Source organism: Ursus americanus, chromosome 9 (genome assembly GCF_024610735.1).
Source record: "Ursus americanus isolate L20-20 chromosome 9, mUrsAme1.1.p, whole genome shotgun sequence".
NCBI classification, from domain to species: domain Eukaryota; kingdom Metazoa; phylum Chordata; class Mammalia; order Carnivora; family Ursidae; genus Ursus; species Ursus americanus.
Genome location: NC_142135.1, coordinates 692281 through 719337, shown reverse-complemented (window position 1 = coordinate 719337; position 27057 = coordinate 692281). Strand labels below are relative to the sequence as shown.

Sequence of the window (27057 nt, the reverse complement as noted above, 5' to 3'; positions counted from 1 at the left end):
CTCCAGTATCAATTTTTATTGTAAGGTCTGTACTGTTTGATATGAGTGTAGCCACTCCAGCTCTCTTTTGATGGTACGGATGGTATATCTCCTTCCACATTTTTACTTCCTATTTGTATCTTTGAATCTACAGTTGGTTTCTTATAGACACCATATAGTTGGATTTTTTAATCCATTACACCAATTTCTGCCTTTTAATTGGAGACTTTAATCCATGTAATTTTTTTTATTAAGATAGCTGTTTTCCAATGTACCATCTTATTTCTTTGACTGTATCTTTTCAGTAATTTTCTTAGTGTTGCCCTTGAGATTACAACTGACATCTTAATTGCTAATCTGATTTAGGTTAACAGTAAATTAATTCTGGGGCACCTGGCTGGCTCAGTTGGTAGAGCATGGACTCTTGGATGCAGAGTTGTGAGTGTGAGCCCCATATTGGGTATAGAGATAACTTAAAATCTTTAGGGGCACCTGGGTGGCTCAGTTGGTTAAGCATCCAACTCTTGGTTTCAGCTCAGGTCATGATCTCGGGGTCATGGGATAGAACACCATGTCAGGCTCTGTGCATATATGCTGCTTGGGATACTCTCTCCCTGTGTTCCTCCCCCAACTCATGTGCACACGCGTGCGTGCTAATATTTAAAAACAAATCATTGAACTCTACCTCTGAAACTAATAATACACTATATGTTAATTTAATTTAAATTTTAAAAAAAATCTTAAAAAAACCCAGTAAGTTCATTTCAATAGTATTAAAAGATGTTGCTTTTATATAACGCTGTTCTTTATGCTGTCATTGTCACAAATCCCATCTTTATGCACCCTCTGCCTGTCCACATAGGTCTGTACTTATCACTTTTATGCAGGTGTTTTTAATCAGATAGGAAGAAAATTATGAACAAAATGCATTTATATTTGTTTTTATAGTGACCTGTGTACCTTTACGGGTCCTTTTTCCCCACTGGTGTTATTTCTTCATGTGGCTTCTTCATGTGCCTCGTGTCCTTTTACTGTAGCCTGAGGACCCCGTTTAGTAGTTTTTAGAGGACAGGGTTCTTGTAACAAGCTCTCCTAATTTATCTGGGGTTGTCTTAATTTCTTCTTTGTTTTTGAGGGACAGTTTTGCCATATATAGACTTCTTGGTGGGTAGGTTTGTTCTTTCAGCACTCGGAGAAGGTCACCCCACTGCCTTTTGGCCTCCGTGGTTTCTAATGTGAAATACGTATTTTTATTAGGGTCACTTACATGTGACGAGTCACTTCTCTCTTGCTGCTTTCAAGAGTCTTTCTTTGGCTTTCAACAATTTATGATGCGTCTAAGTGGGGATCTTTTTTAGTTTATCCTACTTGGCATTCTTTGAGCTTCCTGGATGTGAAGATTCATGCTTTTCATCAAATCTAGGTAATTTTCAGGCATTATGTTTTCAAATAGTCTTTCTGTGCCTTTTCTCCCTTTTCTGCTCCTAAAAATTATGAAAGGATGGAATGCTTAATGGTGTTCCACAGGTCTTCTTTCCTGTTCCTCAGACTGGACAATCTCAATTGACTTAACTTCAAGTTTACTAATTCTTTCTTCCATCCATTCATATATGCAGTAGAGCACCTGTCCTGAGCACGCTGGGAAGGCGCACACACGAGTCGTGTCTGTCCACAACGCCGGCTCTGTTCAGTCATCAAACAAGGAAACATCATCATAAAGCAGGTTCAGGATTCCAAACTCAGTGACATTTCACTACGTGATTAACACAGCACAGAGCAGAACACAAGACGAGCCACACAGCAAACAAGATAACAGGGGGGTCGGGAGTTCACGAACCAAACATGAAGTCAGTCTGTGGGCGGCGGCTGAGATGAGGTCTCAGGCCGGTCCGGGTCAGCTCTCGGCACTTACTGCTTCTTATGTTCAAGCAGGGAAGCATCTCGGTCCTGTTAGGAGACCAACCAGCCAGAGCCATGGGCAGCAGCTGCGTTTCTGAAGTGGTCAGACTGAGGGGGTCTGTCTGTCTACAGGGGTCAGGTCCGAAGAGTCTGAGAGTTTGCTGCAAAAACCCTCCCCTTTTAAAGGGATTTAACCGGTCTTGGGGCCCAGCAGACGTCCTCTGCTTGTGCTGGTTGTCAGTGCTGGAGAGTGCGGTGATGCTGGACGTGGCAGGATCTCGTGGCTGCAGTACCTTTACCTGCTTGTGTCACTGCTTGACACAGTTCTCCTGCTTGAATGAGTGACTCCATCTTGCTCTCTGCAATGTCTTCTAATTTTTTGTGTTGAAAACTAGACATTTTAGGGACACCTGGGTGGCTCAGTTGGTTAAGCATCTGCCTTTGGCTCAGGTCATGATCTCCGGGTCCTGGGATCGCATCCCAAGTCGGGCTGCCTGCTCAAATAAATAAAATCTTAAAAAAACAAACAAACAAAAAGAAAACTAGACTTTTTTAATTTTTAAAAAATTTTATTTATTTGTGAGGGAGAGACAGAGCACAAGCAGGGAGAGCAGCAGAGGGAGAAGCAGACTCCCCGCTGAGCAGGGAGCCCGGTATATTTAAATAATACCATGTGGTGATGCTGGAAATCAGATTCCAAGTATTGTTGCTGCTTGTAGTAGTTGTTATTTGTGTAGTGATTTTTCTGAACTAATTCTGTCTAGTCTATAGTATTTGTCCTGTGTAGCCACTGAAGTCTCTCTTTGGTCAGCTCAAAGGTCAGCTAATGATTGGAGAGAGATTTCCTTAAAATGCCTGTAATCAGTAAGCTTCCCAGTCTCTCCCAAAGAGCTCTCCTGAGGTGCCTTTCAGCACTGGGCCAGGCGGTCAGCGGCTCTGGCCGGGGCTTCACTTGCCGGTGCTCAGAGCCTCCAGGTCAGCCAGAGGTAAGCGCTTAAGGCTTTTTAAGGTCCTTCGTGAGCATGTCACACCCTATTTACGTTTGTGACCTTTTATATTGCAGAAATAAGTAGGGCTTTTCAACACCCCATGGACGTTGTATTCCTCAGCTCTTCCTTTTAAGCTCTCTGGTTACTCTATTCCTAGTTGCCCTTACCCATTGCCTCCCGCAGCTATCAAATCTCAAGGCTTGCCTGTATTCGCCTTCAACAGACAGCCTCAGGGCAGAGGCTACTTACTGGCCCCAGGCAAGCTGAGTGAGCTTTGTAGGAGGGGCTTTCAGGGGGGCCCCTCGGACACGTGAAATAAAGGCAGTTATGCGCGCAGAAGGGGTTCTGTTCCCCTTCAATACCAGGAACGCGGCTGTAATTTCCAGGATTACCACTGGGCCGGCCAGCAGCTTTAACCAGGAAGAGTTAAAACACCTCCAAACTCACTGTTCTTACCGAGATTCAGTTGTTTTTCTTTTCTTTTTTTTTTTTAAAGATTTTATTTATTTATTTGACAGAGATAGAGACAGCCAGCGAGAAAGGGAACACAAGCAGGGGGGAGTGGGAGAGGAAGAAGCAGGCTCACAGCAGAAGAGCCTGATGTGGGGCTCGATCCCATAACGCCAGGATCACGCCCTGAGCCGAAGGCAGACGCTTAACCGCTGTGCCACCCAGGCGCCCCCTCAGTTGTTTTTCTTGAATACACACTGCCGGGATGCTGCAGTCCTTTGGTTAATTTCCAGAGTTCTGAAAAAGTTGACTCCAACAATTTCTGCTAGCTTTTTCCTTGCATTTACGGGGGGGGGGGGGGGGAGGGCTGCAAATTTTCCGAGGTCCTTACTCTTCCATTTTCACTGACAGCTGACAGTTTTTTGAGGGGCCCTTGGCTGCCATAGTCCCGGCTCCTGCACCTGACAGTTTCTGGGTAATAACAAGCGCCCGATAAATCCTCGTCAAACGGATGGGGGCGAGCCGAGTGTCCAGCCGTGCGCGGGAGCCACAGCGCGGAGGCCGCCAGCCTTCCGGCCCTGCTCACTCTTACCCGGAGCCGGGACCCTGCCCGGGGCGGAGGGGGCAGCGCAGCCAGCCGCCCCTTCTCTCCGACGGCCACCGCGCCAGGGCTCGAGACGCTGCTGCACGAAAGCGCGCGATGGCCTCGAAGATGCCGTGCCTTCCGGACTGGGGGACCCGGGAGACGAGCCCCCGGACAGGGAAGCCGCGGGTGCATCGCCGCGGAGCCCGGGTGACCAGCCTCCGAGCCGGGGAAGCCGCGGGGCCGGGCGCCGGCTCGGCCCCAGGAAGACGCCACGAGCCCCCTCCCTACTTCCGGTTTCCACGACCACGGGAGAAGCGCGGCGAGGCGGAACCCCGCCCTGAAGGACAGTCTGCGGCCCGCCCCCGCCCTTCCAGGCTCTCGCGACGTCTGGGCTCCTGGGGTGCCGCAGGGGCCGACGGGAGCAGCAGCCGTGCTAAAGAGGGCCAAGATGGCGGCGGCGGCGGTTTCGCTTCGCGGGGCGGTCCTGGGCCCGCGGGGCGCGCGGTTACCGGGCGCGCGGGCTCGGGGTCTGCTGTGCGGCGCGCGGCCCGGCCAGCTCCCGCTGCGGACGCCTCAGGTGAGCTCTGGCCGCGACCCCGTCCGCCGTGTGGTCCCGCAGCCCCTGAAGGTCACGGCGGGGAGGCTCTGGGCGCGGGCCGGGCAGCGAGGGAGCGGCCTCGACCACCCGGCGCCGCTGCCCCGGCTGGACCCCCGCCGCCTGCCGACCTGAGGCGCCCGGGAGCAGGACAAGGCGCCCAGTCCTCGGAGCAGCAGAGGCGCCGTGTGCGGAGCGTGGGGGGCAGCGGGGCGGGCTCGCTGCGGGCTCGGGGTTGGGGGCTTTCCCCGGGGGGCGCGCCCAGGCCCGCTCCCGCTCCGGCCTTCCAGATTGGGCCTGCGTCCTGAAGTGACCTCAGCCTGACCTCGGACAGCGGCTTGTGACCTTGGCCTGCCCCAGCACCCTTGCTCGCATCGACCTCATCCCCAGCCCTGGATTCAAACTCCAGCTTTACACTCCCTCCTCAGGGCCGAATCGCGGTCGAGGGCCAGCAGGCGGTGGGGTGGGGGGCGGGGAGCGGGCGTGGTGCTCCGCAGCAGAGGTAGGCGCGGAGAGGCAGATCCCCAGGTAGGGCTGGGTGGTGTTCTGGCAGGCGCTGAGCGGGGCTCTTGCAGGCAGTGTCCTTGTCGTCGAAGGCCGGCCTGTCCCGGGGCCGGAAAGTGATGCTGTCAGCGTTGGGCATGCTGGCGGCAGGGGGTGCAGGGCTAGCTGTGGCTCTGCATTCTGCCGTGAGTGCCAGTGACCTGGAGCTGCACCCCCCCAGCTATCCGTGGTCCCACCGTGGACTCCTGTCTTCCCTGGACCACACCAGGTGTGCTGCTGGCTGACTGGGGTAGTTTCTGGGTGGACTGGGTGGGGTGGAATCCTTGGCGCCCCTAATCCTCATCCTCTCTTTAGTATCCGGAGGGGTTTCCAGGTGTATAAGCAGGTGTGCTCCTCCTGCCACAGCATGGACTACGTGGCCTACCGCCACCTGGTGGGTGTTTGCTACACGGAAGAAGAAGCTAAGGCCCTTGCCGAGGAGGTGCGGAGCCTGGGGATGAGGAGGAGTAGGGATTGGGGCTCCTGCTGTGCCGGACAGCAGGGTTGTGACGGGGCTCTTCCTGGCAGGTGGAGGTTCAGGACGGGCCCAACGAGGACGGGGAAATGTTCATGCGGCCAGGGAAGCTGTCTGACTACTTCCCAAAACCATACCCTAACCCTGAGGCCGCTCGAGCAGCCAACAATGGAGCACTGCCCCCTGACCTCAGCTACATCACCCGAGCTAGGTACGTGGGCTGCCTGCAGGGGGGTGTGGGGAGGGGGAGGAAGGTCTGTCTTGTGCCAGGGCTCAGGAAGCATGGATCTGGTACCAGGCACGGTGGTGAGGACTACGTCTTCTCCCTGCTAACGGGCTACTGCGAGCCGCCCACCGGGGTGTCACTGCGAGAGGGCCTCTACTTCAATCCCTACTTTCCTGGCCAGGCCATTGCCATGGCTCCTCCCATCTATGATGAGGTCTTGGAGTTTGATGATGGTGAGAAGCCCCTGAGGGGCAACACGCTGGGTCCGGGTCCTCCTCTTCCCACTGCCAGGGATGCTTCCCCCGTCTTGGGCCCTGCACTCTCCTTGGCTCAGGCACTGTGTGTGTGTGTGTGTGTCTGAACCAGCTTATGGGCACCCTCCACAGCCCCGTCTGGCCCAGACCCCTATGTGCTGGAGGCAAGGGGGTCCCATTCCTTGTGAAGCCTTGGTGATGCTCCAGGGTTACTCCAGGTTGGGTAGGGACCCCCAAGGGCAGCCCTTACCACTTCTTCTTGGCTCAGGCACCCCAGCTACCATGTCCCAGGTGGCCAAGGACGTGTGTACCTTCCTGCGCTGGGCATCCGAGCCAGAGCACGACCATCGCAAGCGCATGGGGCTCAAGGTGAAAGGGTCGGGCATGGGAGAGGGGCTGGGAACTGGGCAGGGGTCCTTTCTGCTTCCTTCTTCTGAGCCTGCCTCATCCCCAGATGTTGATGATGATGGGCTTGCTATTTCCCCTGATCTACGCCATGAAGCGGCATAAGTGGTCAGTCCTGAAGAGCCGGAAGCTGGCATATCGGCCACCCAAGTGACCCTGCCCAATGTCTGCTCGCTGTCTTGCCTGAATGGGCCCTCAGGCCAAGGAGCCACCCTGGACCTGTTCAGGCCTCCGTTGGCCCTCTTGGCCAAGCCCCACTTTCTTTGGTTAAAGAGGGGAGGGGCCAGGAGACCAGGTTCTAGCTCCAGATCCTTCAGCCTCCATCATGGAAATAAATTAAGTTTCTCAACATACACGTTTGAGCTATTGTGATGGGAGCACAAGTTTGCAGGGGACTGTGGGACTGAGACCCTTGGTCTCAAACTCCCAGGGATGTTCCATGGAGCGTGGCCAACATTGCCATGTACAGACTAGTGATTGGGTGACTACAGTCAGTACTGGATGTGGGATAGGAAACAACTGTTAGGGAAGGTTGCAGCCCTCATCAAGGGGGGGTACCTGATCACAGAGGTGAGGAGGGCCTGGCTTGGCCAGACATGGCTCAGGGGCCTGGTTGGGTACCCAGCCATTTGTCAGTATGTGAACCACTTGGCTTTCACCCCAAGGGCAGCAAGGAGCCCTTGGCAGCATTTCAACAGGGCAGAGGCCTGACCTCGAGCTGTTAGGGAAGGGAGACAACCTCCAGCTGAGAAAGTAGGCGAAGACCACTTGGAATGTGCTCCTGGTCTCTTGATTGGGCAGAAGGAAGAGGTGTTATGAGATGGCACCTCCTGGCAATCCACAGGGCAGCTGGGGTGGCCCTGCCTTGGGGCTCCTAGCGTCTGAGCTTTTCTTGTCTCCGGGAGGGGGATGTAAGGAGCATCCTGGCTGGAACAGCCCGCGAGCCGTAGCCAGTCTGGGAACAGTGAAAGCCAGGTGGGAGAAAGAACATGTGCTTGAGCGTTTCTGGGTGGACAACAGGAGGCATGGTCAGTGGTGGGAGTAGGGCGGGAGCTCTGCATGCCCTTGGGGTCTAGGAAGAGAGCTCAGCCCCATGCTTCTAGGATCCCTAGGGTTTGGAGTCCCAAGTACTCAAGTAGCCACCTGGACGTGGTTGAGTTGCCCCACCAGCTGATGAGGACCAGGCCCTACCTCTGCCAGGTTTCATCCAGTGGGGCCGTGCCCCGCCCTCCATCCTCCCAGCAGCTCAGTCTGCAGAAAGGCGAAGAGATGGGGCCCTCAGCTGGCTCAGAAGTGTCTTTAATGACTCCAGATTGTGGCCCCTCCACAGCCCTGGCGTGATCCCCAGCAAGCAGTCAGCAAAGGTCCCCTGAGAGTTTCAGGAGGGGGTCCAGGGACCTCGGGCCTGGAGGGATTGGGCCATCCTCTTTCTGTGTGACCTGGGAGTGAGGGAAAGCTAGGTCGTTCTGCTTGTTCTGCCAGCTTGCCCCCTCCCCCTCCCTCGCCTCTGGTACCTTTGGTGGCTGCTCGGCGGAGGCTGCAGGAAGGGGGTCCCAAGTACAGGGCTTTTGGGTGCTGCACATCTCACAACCAGGTCGGCTGGGGGCATTGATGAATGTGCAGGAAGGGCAGGACCAGCCAGGCTGGAGAGGTGGGGAGACACGTGCTGCTTCTCTTTCCTTCCAGTGCCCAGAGTCCCAGGCCCACCCTGCCCAGCCTCTTACCCACCTGAAGGGGGCTGGGGAGGCTGGAGCTGGCTGGCTGAGGAGCTCTGGGCAGCCCCAGTGACTGAGGAAACAGGCGACTTAGTTCCCCCTCCATCTTCTGGGGGCCCTGAGGGCTGCGTCCTGAAGCAGACGAGGTGGGGCTCAGGGGTGTGTCAGCCTGCACCTCGCCTTCCTCATCCCGTCCACGTCAAGGGCTCACCTGGGGCTTCTCGAGGGGCTGAGAGCAGGTAGAGGAAAGCAGGATCTCCATCCCGCCGAACCCCATAGGAAGCAAGGCTGCACTCGGGCACACACAGGCACCGCCCGATGACCCAGCGCTGCACGGCCGGTGGGAAGCCAAACTCCGAGAACACCTGGGGCCAGAGCATCAGGGCCAGGCAGTGTCACTGAAGGCCCCCTGCTCCCGGCGGGGCTCCCCAGACCCCATGCTCACCTGCTCCTGAAGGGTTGCAATGGTGCAGTGGGGATGAACTTGCAGCGAGACGTGGGCAGAGGACGCAGCATCTTCAACTGTGACCTGTAGCCTGGGCCAGAATATAGGTCAGGGGGAAGGATGGGGGTCTTGGAAGGGTTGAGATGTTAGAGGGAAGAAGGCCTCACCTGATGGGGCCAGGAGGGAAGCAGGCCTCCTGGAGCTGGACATTGAGGGCCACGTGATGTTGGGCCAGGATGGCTGCTGCTTGGGCTGCCCTCTTCTCATCCCCATCCTCAATGGCCCGGGCCAGGTGCCCCACCAGTTCTTCTGCAGGGAGAGAGAAAAGCCATCAGAGCTGAACACGGACTGCTGCTTCCAACCCCCTCCGCCACCTGCCTTTACCTTTCTCCACAGAGTTTCCCGGGTTCCAGCAAAGATCCACCTTGGGTTGTGGGGCCTGGAGTGTGGGTACTTCAGGGGGACTGGGCGGGGAAACAGGGCACATTTCTGGGCCCAGGGCTTGGGGCAGGCTGCCTAGGAGGGAAGATGTGGGGTGGGCTGGGGTCTCCTGAGATCCAGCCCCCAAACCAAGTACTCACCCAGGCCTCTGCTCTCTGACCTCAGGTTTCTAGGACATTTGCCACCTCCTTGCTCACCTCAGCCCATGCCAGGGCTCTTGACCACACATTAAGCTAGAACCCCCCCAACCTTGTCCCTTGCAAACCCCTAAAAGGTCCCTGCCAACTCCTCGGAGCTGAAGCTGCACTTGGCTTATTCCTTAGGCTCTGGCACACTTCTGGACTCTTCTGTCTAGCCCCACCTAGGTCCTTCCGCCAAAGAGGCCCTGTCAGTCCGCCAGGGATGCTCCCTTGGCCTCAACCAAACATCCTCGGGAGGAGCCTACTTTTTCCTGCTCACCAGGAGCCCTGCAGTTAGGATGGTCTCCTCTTGATGCCGTCAGGGACAGGACACCTTGGTGGCTCCCATTCCGAACAAACCCTCCTGGGCCACTGCTTGCTCAGGGCGCCCTTCCAGAGCTGGTTGTGCTGCTGTCTCCCCTTCTCACCTTCCACGTGAGTCCCAGCCCACCCGTTACTGATGCAGCTCCTGTGATGGCTCAGTATTCTGAGCTGTCCGCCCGCTGAGATCAGGGCTCCTGAGTGCCCAGGACCAGGCCCGGCCCAGGCGTGGCTGAGCCCCCGAGATCACAGCACACTCTTCCCTGGGGGCGTTTGTATCTGCTGCTTCCGGACCACACTAGGATCTTCAAATTTCACTCGTGTCACCTCAATGAAGCCTTCCTTGCCACCCAATTTAAAATGCAAACCCCTCCCTTCCAGCACTCCATCTCCTCACCATCTGACAGAATTTTACTTTTTTCCCCCAACTTAAATATGTATGTATGTATATGTATATTTTGGAATGGGGAGAAAAACAAAGGGAGAGGGAGAAAGAATCTCAAGCTGACTCCACACTGAGCACAGAGCCAACGCGGGGCTCGATCTCACGACCTTGAGATCATGACCTGAGCAGAAATCAAGAGTCGCTCAACCAACTGAGCCACCCAAGTGGCCCCCAACTTGAGTATTTTTTAATCGAGGGGCACTTGGGTGGCTCAGTTGGTGGAGCATGTGACTCTTGATCTTGGGGTCGTGAGTTCAAGCCCCATGTTGGGTGTAGGGATTACATACACACATAAATAAAGAACGCCTGGGTGGCTCAGTCAGTCAAGCGTCTGCCTTTAGCTCAGGTCATGATCCCAGGGTCCTGTGCTCGAGTGCCGCATCCGGCTCCCTGCTCAGTGGGCAGTCTGCTTCTCTCTCTGCCCCTCACCACCACTTGTGCACTCTCTCTCTCAAATAAATAAAATCTTTTAAAATAATAAATAAAAAATAGGGTGCCTGGGTGGCTCAGTTGTTGAGCGTCTGCCTTCGGCTCAGGGCGTGATCCTGGCGTTCCGGGATCGAGCCCCACATCGGGCTCCTCCGCTGGGAGCCTGCTTCTTCCTCTCCCACTCCCCCTGCTTGTGTTCCCTCTCTCGCTGGCTGTCTCTCTGTCACATAAATAAATAAAATCTTTAAAAAAATAAAATAAATAAAATAATAAATAATAAATAAACTTCACCTAATAAATATTTTTGGACTGACACACAAGGTTCCATTAGTTCTAAGTGTGTGACACAGTGATTCCACAAGTCTGCACACAACGCTATGCTCACTGCAAGTGTATGTTACCTATATTATATGTCTGCCTCCCCTCTAGAAATGCAAGTTCCAAGAGGGCAGGGATTTGAAGTTTGATTCATGCTAAATCTCCAAGGCCTAAAATGCTTAGTACAGAGCAGGTGCTGAATACACAGCTGAACGAATGAATGAACAACCTCCCTCCCCCCGCAAGTGCTGTGTTGTCTGGGCCTCTCTTAGGTCACATCGTATGGTTTTCTTCTTAGCCCTCTGGCAGCTCTTCTGACACATTTATGAGCCCTTTCCTTTGCTTGCTGCGTTGTCCTGTCAGATTCTCTCTTGCTTCTCCCTCCTGGCGACCTGGGTTGACCTTTTCTACAGCCAATCTTTACTTCTTCAGAGCCCCACCCCCAGCCCAGATCCACCTAACTAGCCCCTCTCCCTTCCATGCTCTTCCTCACAGTACTTCTCCCTCCAGCTTTCTGTCTCAACCACTAACTCTTCCATTTAAATAGCCTCGAAATCCAGCCAATTCCATCTCCTACACATCTCTGGAAACAACCTTCTCTCCTGCCCCATCTGCATCACTTCTTAACCAGTCTTAGGTTGCTCGAATGTGAGCCTGTCACTCTTCCACTAGGTACGTCCCTATTGCTCCTGATGCCGTCTGTCTTATCCAGATCCTGAGGGCCTGCCTGCTCTGCCCCTCCACATTTGTCTGGTACTCCAGGCTCCAGCTTTTCAGCTTGGATTCCTTTTCTCCACTTTCTCCCTCCTGGGAGCCTTCCCAGAACCCACCAGTGGGTAAAGTGGGCCCTGCTTTCCCCACTGCTTCCCCCATCCAGGCCTGGGGGGGCTGGGGCTACTCCTGCTCTCTCCCAGCACTCACAATCCCTGCCCAGCCAAAATGAATCTTTGCTCCAGAGCACTAACCATTCTGTCCCTCCATGGTGGCACCTCGGACTAGCGCTGCCCACCGCTGAGCTTCCTGGGGGTTGAGGAAGTGCAGGCTGAGGGTCCCAGGCCCTCCCGGTGGAGGCTGCAGCTCATGCTGGCTGGGGCCTCGGACCGTGTAGGAAACTGACTCCAAGGGCCACTCCAAACTGACCTGAGGAAGGGGAGAGTCCAGGCTCAGTGTCTCCCGCCAGCACACACTGCATGATGACCAAAGGAACACGAGGTCACATTCATAGGCAACTTACACTGTCCTACGCCCTTTACTCATATTACCTTACGAAACCCTCAGGGGACACCTCTAAAAGTAGGCAGTAAAGCCTTTGTCCCCATCCTACAGACGAGGAAACGAAAGCAAGGGCACGTGAACTGCTCAAGGGCACACAGCCGGCCTGCAGAGGGAACCGGCCCCGGTCTCGCGCCCCCGCCGCCCCCACTCACCGCCCCGGGCCCCGCGCCCAGCAGCTCCAGCCGGAAACGCCCGGGCCGCTCAGGATCCGTGCTCAGCTGCAGCTTCCGCAGCTGTGCCTCGGCGTCCGGCCCCGCGCCCAGTGGCCTCACCGCGGCGTGCACAGCCAGGAGCACCGAGGCCGAGGCCGAGGCCGGGTCCGAGGGCGGCGCCATCTCCGGTCCGGCCCCGACCCAGACCCCCCCAAGCCCGCTTCCGTGGGCTCGGGCCTCTGAGCGCCTCCGGCGACCGGAAACTGGGGCCGCGAGCCTGGGGTTCCGGCCGTGGCCAGAGCGTCGGAGCCCGGGTCTGACCCTCCTGCTTTGCTCAGGATGGACACGGCCTAGAGGCTCGGCGGGCGGAGGCTGCAGCCTAGCGGTCAGTGTCCACCCAGTCGCGCCGGGCAGGAGCTGGACGCCGTTCCCAAGAGCCTTCCGGCCCGCCCCCCGCCGCCCGCTGGGCTGCCCGGCCCACCCACCCCGCGTGGGTTCGCCAGCCACTCCCAGGAACACGGGCTGACACCAGGGGCGGGACGAACAAGAGGCCGCAACCAATGAGCGCCAGGGAAGGAGGCGGGTTCGCATGCCAAGGAAGAATGACGGACAGGCGCCGCAGCCAGTAGAAGTGGACGCTAGGAGTGAATGGCGGGAGACGCTCCCAATGGCTATCCGAGCTCTCGATCCCGGCGGCGGGAGCGGGCCATTCAGGGGCTGGGGGCCGGGCCTTGCGGACGCTTGTTGTTGTCCGGCCCGGAGAGGCAGAGGTCGCTTGCTCGCTCCTTTGCTTGTTCGGGCCTTGTGTGGCGGTCGGCGGGCAGGTCGGTCGCGGTAGTCGGTCGCCGTGCAGGGGCGAGGCTATGTCGTGGTGGCAGCCCGGCAGGGCCGGCAGGGCCTGGAGTAACGGGACGTCGCCGCGGAGCCTCTTCCCCCGGATACAGTGCGGCCCGAAGGGAGGCCGCGGCACCGCCCTCCGGTCCTGAGGAGCTCGCGCTGCCCGGAGCCCTCACCGCCTTCTTACCCGCGCCGACGTCAACCGGCCCGACCCGGCCCGGCCTGGCCACAGCGAGCGCTGCGCAAGCAGGTAGGTGTCCGCCCTGTGCCGGGCGCCGAGTCGGGGCCTCCTGAACTCCAGCCCCCAGCGGACTTCGCGCTAGCGCGCGTGCGCGTCCCGGGGCGCACGGCCTCCTGGGATTTGTAGTTCTCCGCGGCTAGCTTGGGGTTTTCCTTAGCCCCGGCGGAGAGGCGGGTGCGGCCAGGCTGACGCTGGAGCGCCCTAGCCGCCGGCCGACAGGCCCTTCGGGGGTCGTGGTGCCTGCCTCTGTTCCTTGGTACCCGAAGAATTAGGCGGACTTGCGGAGAAGAACGGAGAAGCCTATGGGTTTGCACTCTACCTTGCTAGAAACCCTGTAGAACAGGGAAAAGCGCTGCGTCCAGGTGACTGCAGGGCCCCAGCCCCAGGTGTGCTGGATCCTAACCTGGTGCAGGTTCTTACCCTAGCTGAGGGGCTTAGCCCGAGGGGTACTGCAGGAGTCCTGTGCGTTCGCGGGCTCATAGTGCCCCCCCCCCCCCGTGGGTGAGGCTCTTATGTCGGGATGAACGGTGGTCCAGGGAGATAAACCAGCGAGCCCTAGCATGAGCAGGATCCCTGGGACGCCCCCAGGTATCGGGGCAGGGGGAAGGGGGTTGGCTGAGCTGGAGCCTGGGCTTGCCCCTGTCAGGTAACAGGATCTAGTTTCTCTCTCCTGCTAGTGCTGAGAGCTTAGGAGTAAGCTGCAGGAGGGGCCCAGCTTGTTTCTAACAGCTCCACTTACCGGGTAGGGAGGCCAAAGGCTGAGCCCCAGGAGCCAGATACTCAGGGACTGGCCTCCCATCCTCAGGCAGCACTAGCCCCTGCGAGCACAGGACCCCTTCCCCAAGGAAATGAAGCTGTTGGAGAACTCGAGCTTCGAGGCCATCAACTCACAGCTGACAGTGGAGACTGGAGATGCCCACATCATCGGCAGGTGAGGCTTGGGCTCCATGGGCCTCCGGGGTCACGACGTCCTAGCCCAGAGTTGAACCTGACGGGCGGCATGTTCCGTGGTCCCCCTGCACCTTGTAGGATTGAGAGCTACTCGTGTAAGATGGCAGGAGACGACAAGCACATGTTTAAGCAGTTCTGCCAAGAGGGCCAGCCCCATGTGCTAGAGGCGCTGTCTCCACCCCAGACCTCGGGCCTCAGCCCCAGCAGGTGAGCCAGGGCAGATTCTGCCCACCGTGGGCTGTGGGGGTGCAGGCAGTGCTGGGCTGATGCTTTTTTTCCGTGCAGACTGAGCAAGAGCCAAGGTGGTGAGGATGAGGGCCCGTTAAGCGACAAGTGCAGCCGCAAGACCCTCTTCTACCTGATCGCCACGCTCAATGAGTCCTTCCGGCCTGACTATGACTTCAGCACAGCCCGAAGCCATGAATTCAGCAGGGAACCCAGCCTCAGCTGGGTGAGGGTCAGGCTGGGGGGAGGGGCCCGAAGCCCCACAGCTGTGCTTACTAGGCTCGGCCCAGTTCATGCCCTGTGTCCTGCCTCCTGAGTCAGTCCCAACTGTGACCATCCTAGGTGGTGAACGCAGTCAACTGCAGTCTGTTTTCGGCGGTACGGGAGGACTTCAAGGCCCTGAAGCCACAGCTGTGGAACGCAGTAGATGAGGAGATCTGCCTGGCCGAATGTGACATCTACAGGTGGGCTGGCATCCCTGCAGGTGGGCTCTGGGTGTGTGTGGCACGTGGGCCTTCATACCACCTCTTGCCCCACACTCCCCAGTTACAACCCAGACTTGGACTCAGATCCCTTTGGGGAGGATGGCAGCCTCTGGTCCTTCAACTACTTCTTCTACAACAAGCGGCTGAAGCGGATAGTCTTCTTCAGCTGCCGCTCCATCAGGTTGGCACCTGTCCGCCTCCTTTCCCTTAGCTCCTGCTTGGCCCACACACCATTTCCCCAGCCGTGCCCACCCCACTCCTGACTTTGTCTTCCCTGGACATCCTCCCTGGGGTCAGCAACAGGCCAGGGATAGGCAGTCCTAAGACCAGTTCCCACACCTCCCCCAGTGGATCCACCTATACCCCCTCGGAGGCCGGCAACGAGCTGGACATGGAGCTGGGAGAGGAGGAGGAGGAGGAGGAGGAAGAGAGCGGAGGTGGAGGCAGTGAGGGCGGACCCGAGGAGACAAGCGCCATGGAGGAGGACAGGTGCGTGGTGGTTGCTGGAGCCAGGGGTGGGCACCCCTCTGCCTGATCTCCTGGGTGCTGGCTCCTCCAAGCTCACTGTGTGCCACCTTCTACCCAGGGTCCCGGTGATCTGTATGTGAGGATGAGGAACAGAGGCCCCAGCTTCATTCAGCTTCAACCAGTGCCTGGAACTGTCCACTCGAGGGGCCCCAGGGCCTCCCCAGCCGGTGGTCAGCCCCTGGCCCTGCCACGGCTCCAGCGCCGCCCAAGGCCACGCCCACCTAGCCCTTTGGCTCCCGCCTACAGATGTCTACTCACCCCCACAGGCTCCAGCTGCCCTAGTTGTGGTTGGTCTGGACAGCACAGGGCCTGCTGGGAAGAGCCACTGCCCTGTCCCAGTGAACTGACATAGGCAGGGACAGCTGGACTACAGAGTTTATTTTTGTATTTTGTGCCGGATCAGGCGTGGGCCTGCACACTCCAGCCCAAAGGGCCTGAGATCCAGTCAGCAGGCCCCTGCAGTCACCACCTTGGGTTTGGCCAGCCCCTGGCACCCACCTGTACCCCCCCGCCACTTCGCCCATTGGGCAGCGTGCACTGAGTGTCACTTTGCTGCAGCTGTTTGTTTCCAATAAAAATTTCTGTGACTTAGTGGGGACCTAAGCTCTGTGCTGTGTTGGGGGGTGGGGTCTGCGTCGAAGGCGGGGCCTGTGGCGTCTGGTAGCCTAGCAACGGTCTTAGGGGCTCCTAAGACCGTTGAGCCGCCTGGACCTGCAGCTGCTGGAATGGAGACTGAAGTGTCAGATGCGAGCAACCCCTATTCAGTAGAAGGCGACAGCCTGCTGCTGGACCTGGACCTGTATGATGTTGACAGCTACGACATCCCGGACCCAGGGCTGCTCAAGGAAAAGAATGGTGAGGTGGCCTGGCGTCGCCCCCCAGATGCCCACATGACAGCAGGCATTTCTTGCTCGGGCAGGCGTTCTGTCTGCTGCGATGCCACACTCCGGGGGTAGGCCCTCAACCCAGCAGGGCCCTGCAGAGAGGGCCTGCCTCCAGCCTCCAGGGTGAGGGGTCCCAGACCGCACAGTGACCGCGCTTCCACTGCTGACCTGCAGAGTTGTTTTCGGAGCCGGTCCCGAGGCTTTTTACCAGCAGCTCGCGGTGGCAGAACATGACCCCACGTGCCCGTGCTCGCCAGCTGTGGCTGCTCCTACGTGCAGGCCTCCATGATTTCGTGGAAAAGGTGGGGCTTACCTGTGGGCCCTGCCTCGAGGCCTCTTCTCTGGCCCACCTCTTCCCCTAGGTGTCCCTACTACGCCCCCAGCCCAGATCCCCTTGGCTCCCCTAGGCAGGCGCACTACCTCTCCAGCCCCCCACCCCCACCCCCCAGCTGACTGCAGGCCTGCCCGTCCTGGCCCACAGGAAAAGAGAGGTGAGCTGTGTGTGGCACGCTTGACCCATGGGCTGGAGCCGCTGCGCCACCTGGAAGTGGCAGCTGGGCTGCGCTCGGTGGCACAGGACCCAGTGGGCAGACGCTTCGTGGTGCTGGATGGTGCAGGGCACCTGCACGTGCACAGAGAGGACGGCTGGGCTTACGAGAAGCTACAGGCCCCAGCTGTGCTCTCAGGGCTGGTGGCAGTGCTGGGCCCGCTGGGCGCTGTGAGCCGCTTTGTGGGTTGGGGCCCCGAGGGGCTGGCCATCCTAAGGCCTGACCTCAGCCTGCTATGGCTGAGCAAGCCAGGGGTGGGCAGGATGCTGGGCCATGAACCCATCTGCTGTGTGCCAGTGCCCAGCCTGGGGCTGTTGCTAGTGGCAGAGGCAGGCGGCAGCCTGGTGCTCTGGAAGTTCCGTTCAGGGGGTCGCCGCCTGGTGCCATGTGGGTCACCTCTGCAGCTGCCACCAAGCCCTGCAGGTACACTCACCCGTTTGGTTCTGGGGCCCCTGCATTCCCAGCAAGTCCCATGCTGCTTCGCGGCCTGTGGCTCAGCCGTGCTCATCTTTGATCTGCACAACTGGGCTCTCGTAGATGTGCGCCGGGACCTGCACAAAACGTGAGGGGTGCCTGGGGACTGGGAGAAAGGGAGGGTGGTGGGGAGAGGCAAATCCAGGAGGGCAAGCGGGTCATGGGAGGGGCGCAGGTGCTCACACACCGGGAGATGCTGAGTCTGCAAGGGCTTCCTCTTCCCCTTCAGCACTATCTTGGACTTGGCCTACTGCCCAGAGGTAGAGGCCATGGTGACAGCCTCTCGCGACAGCACGGTGAAGGTGTGGGAGGCCGACTGGCGGATCCGCATGGTGTTCATGGGCCACACAGGTGCGCTATACCATTGTAGCCCTTGAGGCCCCGTTCTCTGTCCTCCCTGTGCACGGCCCACGGGACAAGAGCTCTGGGCTGTCCGGAACTTCTGCCAGCTCTAGCCGAGCTTCTCTGCACTGGCCGCATCCCGGGCTGACGGCTCCCCTTCCCTAATCCCCCGGTGCACCCCAGTGACCCATGCCCCTCCCACAGGCCCAGTGACAGCTCTGGCTGCGCTCCCGAACACGTCCCTGGTGCTGTCAGCCTCGCAGGATGGGACGCTGCGCACATGGGACCTGCAGGCGGCAGCACAGGTGGGCGAGGTGGCGCTGAGCTGCTGGGACCGAGACGTGGCGTCTGCGCGCGTGAACCGCCTGCTGGCGCCCGCGGGCCCCAGCTGGCCAGTGCTCTCCTTGAGCGCCAGCAGCGTGGAGTTGTGGCGCGTTCGCGAGCTCTACTCACCGTTGGCGCAGCTGTCCGCGCCAGTGCTTCACTTGCAGGTGGTGTCTGCGCTGCCCCCGCTCCCCCTCCTGCCCGCGCGCCTCGTGTGCGCATGCGCCGACGGCTCGGTCTACCTGGTGTCGGTCGCCACCGGGCGCGCAGTGAGTGCGCTGCTCCTTGAACCTGATGACTGCGCGGCCTCAGTGCTTTATTGCCTACCACGCGAAGCACTGTGGCTGCTGACACGCGCCGGACACCTGGTGTGTGCCAACGCGGCGCGCTGCCCCATGCGCGTGCTGCACCGCGTGTGCCCGCCCCCCGCCCCTGCGCCCAGGCCCTGCTGCCTGCACCTCTACAGCCACCTCACAGACCCCGGTGGCGCGTTTGCCAGCTGGGAGGCCGTGTGCAGGCATGGGGGGGAGCCGTGTCTGAGGGACTTGGCCCGCGCCCGGAAGGACAAGAACCGGTGGGTGCCAGAGCCGGCGACGGCGGGGCGGGGCGGGGCGGCAGTGCCCATGCCGACACGCTGCTGTCCTGCACAGGTACCTGCCCGTGGTGGGGCACACGGACGGCACCCTATCGGTCCTGGAGTGGCGCTGCTCGGAGACCGTCTTCCAAACCCGGGCACACAGCCCGGGCCCCGTCACCGCCATCGCGTCTACCTGGAACAGCATTGTGTCCTCCGGTCCATATCTCCCCTCCCCCTGGAGTTGGCGTGGGAATCCCTCCCCTGCCCCACAAAGGCCCAGCCCTGGCTCCCGTCCCACAGGCGGAGACTTGACCGTGAAGATGTGGCGCGTCTACCCCTATGCCGAGGAGAGCCTGAGCCTGCTGCGTACCTTTTCCTGCTGCCACCCGGCCGTGGCGCTCTGTGCGCTCGGGAAGCGAATCACTGTAGGCTTTGAGGATCCGGACAGCGCCACCTATGGCTTGGTGCAGTTTGGCCTGGGCGACCGCCCCCGCTATGACCACCGGCCCCAGGATGACCCCACGGACCACATCACTGGTGAGGGGGCAGGGCAGAAGTAAAGCCAAGCAGCGGGATGGCGCTGGTCCCTCACCCGAGCCTTGGTGCCTCAGGTCTGTGCTGCTGTCCCGCGCTCAAGCTGTATGCCTGCTCCAGCCTGGACTGCACGGTCCGCATCTGGACTGCGGAGAACCGCCTGCTGCGGTGGGCTGGGGCGGGAAGGAGGGAGGGAGGGAGGGCTGGGGAGCCTGTGGGCGGCCAGCTGGGCTCTCCTACCTCCACCCCCACCAGAGCCTAGAGGCTGGACAGGGGAACAGGGCCTTGCCCCTGCTAGGGTTGCAGCTTCCTACTTTGTGGAGCAGGGCTGGACTCTTGCCCTCGATGCCCCCCCAGGCTCCTGCAGCTGGATGGCGCCCCTCAGGGCCTGACCTTCAGCAGCAGCAGTGGGGACCTGGTGTTGGCTCTGGGCTCTCGACTCTGCCTGGTATCTCATAGGCTCTACCTGCCCACATCTTACCTGGTTAAGGTACCCAGTGAGCACAGGATGGGCAGGGTGGGCTGCTGCAGGTGGACAAGCCCCCTGAGGCCAGGGCTGTAGGTTCCTTTCTCCTGTTCAGAAGCTGTGCCAGAAGGTCCCCGATGTGGTGGACGACCCTCCGCTGCCACTGACCAGCCAGGAGTCACTGACCTCAGCCCAGCTGCAGAGGCTTGCCAGGCTCCATGGGGTGGCCAGTCTTAGGTCTGCTGGCAGGCCCAGCCCAGCCGTCCCAGAGGCCCCTGCCCAGCTCCCCTGAGTCAGGGGCTGGCTGTGCGACCCCAGCACAAGGCCCCAGAGCTCCCAGGCCACTTAGGCCACCCCAAGCCGATCCCAGCCCCGGAATCCCTCCTCCTGCCAGAAGCCTGGCCGCCCCCACCCCCAGGTCCTTGTCCCAGCACCCACCCAGTCCCACCAGTGATGACACCCAGTGTCCCACCTGTACCCGTCCTTGTCTGCAGCACAGACTTGTCTTTCACCCATCGCCAGATGGCAACAGCTCAGCAGCCAGTGTTGGAGGAGGTGGGTGGGTCCTGACCCCTCACCACCCCAAAGCCCCAACCCTGCACCCGGCCCAGGCCCAGGCCACTCCCGTTCAGTCCTTGGGATAGGCCTGGGGTCACTGTGGTTGTCTGGGAAGGAGATGACCCTTGTTCGCTCCCCCAGGACTTGGAAGCCCTAGTTGCCCGGGATCAAGACCTTCAGCAGCTGAGGCTGGGGCTGGTGGTCCCGGCTGCCCAGCCCCCACCCTCCTGGCAACAGCGGCAGGAGGCGTTTGACAACTACGTTCGCCTGATCTACGGCCCTGGCTTGCTGGTGGGTGCGAAGCCTCCCCCGGCCTTAGCCCTGACTCCAGGCCCTCCCTTCGCCCCCGGCCTCTGACACTGCCTGTCTCACCTGCATCCCTCCCAGGACACGCCTTCTGGAAGAACGTTCCTGCGGTGGAAAACCGTGACCCTCACCGTGGAGAGAGAGACCTGGGACCTGCGCACCTTACCCAGAGCTGCCAGCGGTCTTTGGCAGCCTGGGGTCTGCACGGAAGCCCCAAAGGTGCCAGCAGCCCTCCCCCGACAGGACCCGGGAGCCATGGACCAGCACTTTGCCAACCCTCTCCGAGTCCCTCTGCCTATCCCACCCACACACCGGGGGGTGCACAGCAGGGCATCCCAGGTAAGGCCTCCCACCCCTCCCACCTCTGCCCTGACCCCAGGACCCTGCGGCCAGCCTCTGACAATATCTCCCTCACCGAAGCTGCTGGCCCGCTCCTCCCTGAGCAGTAACCTGGGCCTCAGTCTGGACCTGCAGCTGCAGGTGGAGCGGCTGCAAGGGGAGAAGCCTGTGGTCCTGGGCCCGCCGTCCCTGCACCTACAGCACAGGGTGAGGGGTGCCGCCTGCCCAGGAGCAGGGCTGCAGGGGCGCTGGGGGTCCGTGCTCGGCTCTGAGCCCCTCTCTTGTCCCCAGGTCCCCCTCTTGAGGAAGAGGCGGCCCAAGGAGCCTCTCTCCAACCTCCGAGGCTTTTTTCCTGCTGCTATTCGGCCCTACAAGGTGAGAGCCCCTTGCTCTTCCCAGAGGCACCTCCCTCTAGGGGGCAACCTTCTTATGTCCCCCATCTTCCCTTTGTTGCAAATCTTGTGCTCAAATCTGACCTGAGAGCCATGCCCGCCCACAGCCCTCTACCCACCTCCTGGCCAGCCCAGTTTGGGTGCTGCTGTTCTCTGGGGACCAGCTGCCAGAGAGCCAGAGATTCCTGGAGAAGACACCAGGCCAAGCCAGAGCCTCCGACAGCTGATTGTGCCTGCACACTTCCTCCCCAGTTAAAGTGCTGGGTGGGTCCTGTATGAATTCTGGAACACCAGAGTCCTCTCCCTTTAGTGGAGTGAAGTCAGCAGGAGCTGGCCCCTTGCAATCTATCTCCTTCCAACCTCTCCCACCCCAGATATCCAGACAGGCCTCTCTGCAAGCACATTCTGGTACTGTCGGCTGCCCAGGTGGGTGCTGGTCCTTCTCGCAGCTCTACCATCTACCCAACCCCTCAACGCCCCCCTCCAAGTTCCTGCCACCGACCCCTCTGCTCCTTATAGACATCCCTGTTCCAGGGCTGAGGCCCCAGTCCTGTGGAGAGTGTGCGGGGGTGTCAGCGTTCCCCAGAGGCCAGCAGCTGCCCAGACTTCCTCCTTTCCTCCTCCGTCATCACAGTTGATGTCTCACTGACTGCCCTTCAGCCTGGTCTCTAAAGGTTCTTTTTTGCCTGTCTGCGTATTTTGGGCGTCAACTGAGAAAAGAGGCAGAACTGAAATAAAAGCATTTATTTGGGGCTTTAGAATTGCAATTCGGGGAGCACAGATTTGGTAGCAACCCAGACTGAGTCGTGCTGAGGAGTGAAGGCCAGGGTCTGTCTCAGCAAATTGCAGGAGCACTAGGAAACTTACACGAGTTATGATGGGAAAATGTGATCACATTGTACACCTCACTGGTTTTCTGAGTACTTTGGTTGCAGGAAAAATAGCCTTTGCAGAGTGTCCACTTTTCTTTTCTTTTTTAGGATTTTACTTTTAAGCAATCTCTCCACCCAACATGGAGCTCGAACCCACAACCCCGAGATTAAGAATTGCGTGCTCCACGGTCTGAGCCCGCCAGGGGCCCTGCAGAGCGTCCACTTTTTTTGGTCAAGAATGTAGGGGCAGCAGTCTTGTGTTCAGTCTTGGCCCAGTTCCATATAATTCCTCTTTCAAAAACAGGATGAAGTTTTAGTTCCCGAACAGTCTCTAATGTTCAGAGGTTTTACCCGAGTTTGTCTGGACGGGAGTGTGAGCCCAGTTCAGCTCCCCAAGCCCTGGCAGGCTGGGGGTGCTCTGCCAGGTGGTCTCTGGGGTGGGGTGGCGTTCAGGTTCTCAGTCCCCGTGCTGTGTGCCCCCTTCAGGACTGGCAGCGGCCCATCAGCTTCCCCGGCCGCGTGCCCAACTCGGTGGTGCTGCAGCAGATGTGGCTTCACCAGGAGGTCAGCGGCCCCGGAGCCCTCGCCCAGCTCACCAGCCATCGCAGGCGCAAGGCAAGGGGGGCCTGGGGTCTCTCCCTTGGGCTCTACAGGAAGGGGCCTGAGCACCCCCCCACCCCGGAGAGTGCCGGCGGACACCTGCGCTCTCCCCTCTGCAGCCAGGAAGTAGCCAGGATGACCTATGGCTGCCCCGGCGCATCAGGCGGTACCCAGCCAAGTGGCGGCAGAAGCTGATCCAGTGGCTGGGGGAAGAGGAGGAGGAGGACGACGAGGACGAGGCGCGGGGTCTGGACTGGTCCTCAGATTCCCTGAGCGCACAAAGGCAGCTCTCTGAGTCCGAGGAGATGGAGGCTCAGGTAGGCGCCGGCTGGGAGCTGGGCTGCCCAGGGCAGAGTGGGTGGAGAGGATGCGCCTGCAGCTGCTGTCGCTCCCGCAGAGCTCCGAGTATCTGACCCCGAAGCGCACGCACTCCGGCACGGCCGCCGGGACCGAGACCTGCTTTCGCCGACCCTGGTACCCCTACGGGCACTCGCTCTGGGAAGAGCGCTACGGGCATCTGCCCGGGTTCCTGCATTTCTTCGTCGTCCAGAACTGGTTCAAAAAGCTGTTCCCCCTCTTCACCCTGGAGGTTCGGGGGTCTCGGGCACCTGGGAAGCCCAGGCTGGCGGGGAGGGGCCGTGTCGGGGGCAGGGCCTCAGCACGCCGTACCCGCAGGCCTACCCCGACGTGGGCACGGTGGAGGGCCTGGCCTCTCTGTTCATGGACCTGCTGTGCGAGGCCTCTTGGGCAGACTGCGTGCACATCTTGAAAGCGCTGCTGAGGCTGCTGCCAGACACCAGCAGAGACTTTCGTAACCGGCTGCAGGGCGTCCTTGTGCGCCTGCTCAACCTGGACCAGCCCCCCAGCTTCCAGGTGCACCGCTAGCCCCAGCCCCGCCCCCAGCCCCGCCCCGGGCCTCGGCTCCGCCCCTGACGCGCTTCGCCCCTGGGCGCTCAGGACCAGACGCAGAAGCAGTTCGTGATGCTGGCGCTGCAGCTCCTTCTGGCCTGCTCGCTGCAGTCCCGCGAGGTGGTGCTGGAGCTCATGTCCTACTTCCTCTACTCGCCAGCCTCCTGCCGGTGAGTCCTGCTCCCTGCTCGGCCTCCCCACTAGCGGGAGGGACGGGGGAGGCCTCTGGATCAGCGGCTCACACGTGTCCCAGGCCCGAGCTCAGGAAGCTGCTGGACGGGCTCGGCCTTCAGGATCCGCAGGGCTTCCTGTTCCAGGAGATGTTGACCTGGGTCCAGGGCCTGGACGCTGACTCCAAGGCTGCCCTGCGCCAGTGCTGCTGCCAGAAGCTGGAGGAAATGATCCAGAGCCTGCAGGTCCTGATGGGCGAGGGGCGGGGGGCAGGCTATTGGCAGTGGAGCCTCCAGTCTTGCCGCCCACCCCCAGGCTTTCCCCGGGTCTTTGAGGGGAGGGGCGGGGGATCCAGGTGAAGCTGGCCGGCTCTTTGCCTTGCTCTGTATCTGTGCCTCGTGGGTCCTCTCCTGTCCCCCAAACCCACATTTCTGGGGATCTTCCTGCTCCTCCCCGGGAAGGAGTGGGCAGCCAGGTCTCAAGCTTGGGGCCAGGGGCAGAACCGCTCAGGCCTCTCTGCGGGGGGAGGGGGAGCCTCTTGGCTCTGCCCACTGGCTGCTTCCCCCACAGATGGAATGCTTGCAGCCTTCCATGGCCAAGTTGTCAGAGATGCTGCCCAAGGTCTCCCACACCTCGGTGTTTCCATCTCCTCCCAAGGAGGCCCTGTCTCGGATTTCAGTGCTCGTTGGGTCACCTCACATCTCAGTGACACCCTCGGTCCATTCCTGGGCGCCCTCACTGGTGGCCCAGGGGGAGCTGGACTTGGCTGTCCTCGAGTCCCGAGCCAAGCCGATGCCTTCCGTGATGCACCTCGGACAGACCAAACGTGTGCTGTCGGAGGCGCTGCCCCCCTTCTGCCCCCCCGAGGTCCACATGCGCTCCTCGGCGCCCGCCGCGCTGCAGGAGGAGCCGCTGCCACTGGAGCAGACGGACTGGTCCCGGTCACAGATGCTGGACCTGGGGCCAATCGACGCGCTCAACTTCTTCTGCGAGCAGCAGCGGGCTCGGCAGCAGGATTTCCTGCAGGAGGAGCTCGAGAGAAGGCGCCCAAGCCCGTGCCCTCCAGAGCCCAGCACAGTACTGCCACAGCCCCGGGATCACTGGTGAGGGGACTGCAAGGCTGGGACAGGGCCTGGGGGACAGCCGAGGGGCTGGGCACATCAGACCTACCTCCTTCCCTTCTAGGCACTACCCCATCCTCCGGCTTCAGGAGGCCGAGGTCCAGAGGTCTCCGAGGAGACTGAGGGGTGAGTGGGGACAGGGGTAGAATTGGACCCTGATGTCTACCTCCACCCTAGCCAAAGTCCCAGGGGGCGTCGACCCCACCCTGAGACCTCACTGTCCTGCTGGCCCACAGGCTGGATGCGGTCCCGGCTCTGGGTGGGCCACACCATCAGCAGCTCCATCCGGATGCTGAAGCTGCCGCTGCCAAGAGCGGAGGTCCAGCCTTTCCTGCCGGCCTGGCCCAAGCCTGCGCGTCCGCTGCCACCACTGTTCCTGCAGCCCACCCTGCAGCGCTACTTTCTGCCAGATGATTCGTACCCCGACAGCTGCGGCTGACCGGGCTGCTGGCTTCGGTCTCTTCTTCCCTCCAGCACGGAGTTGAGACGTGGCTCTCCAGCCAGCCGTTCTCCCCTGGAAATAAAGGCCAGGAAAAGGGGTGCTGTCTTCATCTTTGGGGGCTGCAAGTGTGAGTGGAGCAGTCTGGATGGTGTGATGATGTGCCCGTCGGAAGGCAGGAGCTGGGGGCAAGGTGGAGTCTGGAGTGGTCAACCCTGGGTGCAGCAGCATTCCTGCTGGGGGTTGGTCTGTCTGCCAGGAGCGAGACCCATAGTGTGGGCATGTCCCTGCTCAGGCACTCAGCCTGTGTTTATCAGTAAATTACTGGGGTGGGGACTCATGGGCCAGGGAGTGGCCAGGCATGGAGGGAATGGGAGGGTCTAGGTGGCCACACGTGTGTGTGTGTGTGTGTGTGTGTGTGTGTGTGTGTGTGTGTGTGTGTTGAGGGGGGCCTGCAGTCGTTTGCTGCAGACTTCAAACCAGCCTCTGTTGGCGCTTTGGTACCCTTGGGCCTGAAGGGAGAAGAACTGATGGGAGTCCCCTGTGCTTTATTCCAGAAGCAAGAAAGGGACAGCATCCTTTGGACCCTTCTACCTAAAAGTTGCCATGAGACAGAACTTGTATGTGAAGTGTAAGGTCTCGGAGGGCCTTGGCTTCCTTCGGAGCTGTCAGGACCTCCCAGGGCACAGGTCCTACACCTTGCGGGGCACACGTCCCATGTGTGCCCTTGTTATCAGGGCTGCCTTTGTTTTGTGTTTGTAAGATTTATTTATTTATTAGAGAGAGTGAGCGAGCGCACGAGTGGGAGGGGCAGAGGGAGGGGGAGAGAGAATCAGAAGTCGACTCTGCCCCAGGCCCAGAGCCCGACATGGAGCTCGATCCCATGACCCTGAGATCACACCTGAGCAGAAACCAAGGGTCAGGCGCTTGACTGACTGAGCCGCTCAGGTGCCCCCGGGGCTGCCCTTGTGAAAGGCCGTTCTAGCTTTTACGTCCTCCTTTTGGGTCGTCAAACAGCAGTTTCCTTTCTCTGAATGTTTTCATCCTCCAACTTTAGAACTTTTTTCACAGTGGTGTTCTGGATAGAATTTGTCTCCTAACCCTTCTCCACAACCCCCAAACCGTGCCAGGGCTCTTGTTAGGAGGCTGCCGAGAGGGTGGCCCTTTCCGAGGCTGAGTAGGGCAAGAATGGCCGGGTCAGGAGAACTGAAGACATGACATTTGTATAAAAGGACCCGTGCCGGCTAAAATGAGGACTGTGGGGCCCATAGTAGTCTGCTTCTATGGGTGTTTCCTTTAAATTATAAAAGCAATAAATTATTTTAAAAATACCAACATAAGAGGGGCACCTGGCTGGCTTAGTTGGTGGAGCGTGCGAATCTTGATCTCAAGGTCGTGAGTTCAAGCCCCATGTTGGGCGTAGAGCTTACTTAAAGTAAACTAAAAATAGATAAAAATATATTTAAAAGTATCAACATGAGAAAATAGGGGAAGTTTAAACAAGTCAAAAAACCCCATTAATTATAAAAGGAAATATTAGTATATATTAATGCATATTAATATATAATCATTTTAAAATTAAGAAATCAATCTATACCATTCAGAGAATAAAAAGGCCACAGAGTGGGAGGAGATAGCGGTGATACATGTAACTACAAATGACTCATCTCCAAAATATATAAAGAACTTCAATAAATCAATGACATATTCCCTTCACTTGCTAACCGTGTGGCCTCAGTGAGTTACCCAGTTCTCTGAGCCTTGGTTTCCCACGTATGAAATGGGGATGATGTTGCTCAGAGGCGGCACAGGA

At 59.4% G+C, this 27057-nt stretch overlaps 4 protein-coding genes across 8 annotated transcripts; 3 read left to right on the top strand and 1 right to left on the bottom strand.

Annotated features, from left to right (window-relative positions):
- The first annotated feature begins 4320 nt into the window (after positions 1 to 4320).
- On the top strand, positions 4321 to 6752 carry CYC1 (cytochrome c1). The gene is made up of 7 exons (XM_045777344.2): positions 4321 to 4480; positions 5074 to 5270; positions 5357 to 5483; positions 5570 to 5727; positions 5815 to 5975; positions 6265 to 6365; positions 6451 to 6752. Exons 1-7 carry the CDS (start codon positions 4352 to 4354, stop codon positions 6553 to 6555), a joined length of 978 nt encoding a protein of 325 aa, XP_045633300.1. The 5' UTR covers positions 4321 to 4351; the 3' UTR covers positions 6556 to 6752.
- Positions 6753 to 7684: 932 nt separating this feature from the next.
- SHARPIN (SHANK associated RH domain interactor) lies at positions 7685 to 12572 on the bottom strand. 3 transcript variants are annotated; one of them, XM_087864491.1, is made up of 9 exons: positions 12122 to 12572; positions 11835 to 11880; positions 8946 to 9077; positions 8729 to 8870; positions 8562 to 8652; positions 8328 to 8481; positions 8130 to 8248; positions 7916 to 8044; positions 7685 to 7840 (listed from the first exon to the last, which is right to left on the bottom strand). In XM_087864491.1, the coding sequence occupies exons 1-9, from the start codon at positions 12302 to 12304 to the stop codon at positions 7757 to 7759; spliced, it is 1080 nt and encodes a 359-aa protein (XP_087720617.1). In that variant the 5' UTR covers positions 12305 to 12572; the 3' UTR covers positions 7685 to 7756. The 3 variants fall into 3 exon arrangements, with proteins under 3 accessions (XP_087720617.1, XP_045633298.1, XP_045633299.1); XM_045777342.2 differs by lacking the exon at positions 11835 to 11880 and adding an exon at positions 11660 to 11834 and having other exon boundaries at positions 12122 to 12570; XM_045777343.2 differs by lacking the exons at positions 8946 to 9077; positions 11835 to 11880 and adding an exon at positions 11660 to 11834 and having other exon boundaries at positions 12122 to 12571.
- A 223-nt stretch (positions 12573 to 12795) lies between these two features.
- Positions 12796 to 15979, top strand: MAF1 (MAF1 negative regulator of RNA polymerase III). Of its 3 annotated transcripts, none has more exons than XM_087864496.1 (8): positions 12796 to 13208; positions 13946 to 14130; positions 14229 to 14357; positions 14436 to 14601; positions 14718 to 14839; positions 14922 to 15041; positions 15158 to 15349; positions 15447 to 15979. In XM_087864496.1, exons 2-8 carry the CDS (start codon positions 14048 to 14050, stop codon positions 15466 to 15468), a joined length of 834 nt encoding a protein of 277 aa, XP_087720622.1. In that variant the 5' UTR covers positions 12796 to 13208; positions 13946 to 14047; the 3' UTR covers positions 15469 to 15979. The 3 variants fall into 3 exon arrangements, with proteins under 3 accessions (XP_087720622.1, XP_087720621.1, XP_045633301.1); XM_087864495.1 differs by having other exon boundaries at positions 12806 to 13208; positions 14005 to 14130; XM_045777345.2 differs by having other exon boundaries at positions 12812 to 13208; positions 14005 to 14130; positions 15209 to 15349.
- Positions 15980 to 16101: 122 nt separating this feature from the next.
- On the top strand, positions 16102 to 25344 carry WDR97 (WD repeat domain 97). Its single transcript, XM_087864887.1, is given in 25 exon segments — positions 16102 to 16243; positions 16447 to 16574; positions 16754 to 17382; positions 17524 to 17645; positions 17841 to 18534; positions 18611 to 18753; positions 18838 to 19074; positions 19149 to 19327; positions 19370 to 19561; positions 19653 to 19774; positions 20032 to 20092; positions 20237 to 20386; positions 20483 to 20740; positions 20822 to 20947; positions 21032 to 21115; positions 21532 to 21540; positions 22500 to 22568; positions 22724 to 22921; positions 23002 to 23193; positions 23280 to 23477; positions 23562 to 23683; positions 23767 to 24039; positions 24041 to 24787; positions 24870 to 24931; positions 25042 to 25344. Coding segments are annotated over 25 exon segments (5328 nt in total). The 5' UTR covers positions 16102 to 16113; the 3' UTR covers positions 25245 to 25344.
- The last annotated feature ends 1713 nt before the right edge of the window (positions 25345 to 27057 follow it).

Coding starts and splice junctions, on each gene's coding strand:
- SHARPIN (XM_045777342.2), bottom strand. CDS start 12,304: ATGGCGCCGCCCTCGGACCCGGCCTCGGCCTCGGCCTCGGTGCTCCTG. Junction 8,871..8,945: donor GGGAAACTCTGTGGAGAAAG/GTAAAGGCAGGT, acceptor CTCTCCCTGCAG/AAGAACTGGTGGGGCACCTG. Junction 8,482..8,561: donor TTGCAACCCTTCAGGAGCAG/GTGAGCATGGGG, acceptor CTCTGGCCCCAG/GTGTTCTCGGAGTTTGGCTT.
- CYC1 (XM_045777344.2), top strand. CDS start 4,352: ATGGCGGCGGCGGCGGTTTCGCTTCGCGGGGCGGTCCTGGGCCCGCGG. Junction 5,484..5,569: donor CTAAGGCCCTTGCCGAGGAG/GTGCGGAGCCTG, acceptor TCTTCCTGGCAG/GTGGAGGTTCAGGACGGGCC. Junction 5,976..6,264: donor GGTCTTGGAGTTTGATGATG/GTGAGAAGCCCC, acceptor TTCTTGGCTCAG/GCACCCCAGCTACCATGTCC.
- MAF1 (XM_087864496.1), top strand. CDS start 14,048: ATGAAGCTGTTGGAGAACTCGAGCTTCGAGGCCATCAACTCACAGCTG. Junction 14,131..14,228: donor GATGCCCACATCATCGGCAG/GTGAGGCTTGGG, acceptor TGCACCTTGTAG/GATTGAGAGCTACTCGTGTA. Junction 14,840..14,921: donor GCCGAATGTGACATCTACAG/GTGGGCTGGCAT, acceptor CACACTCCCCAG/TTACAACCCAGACTTGGACT.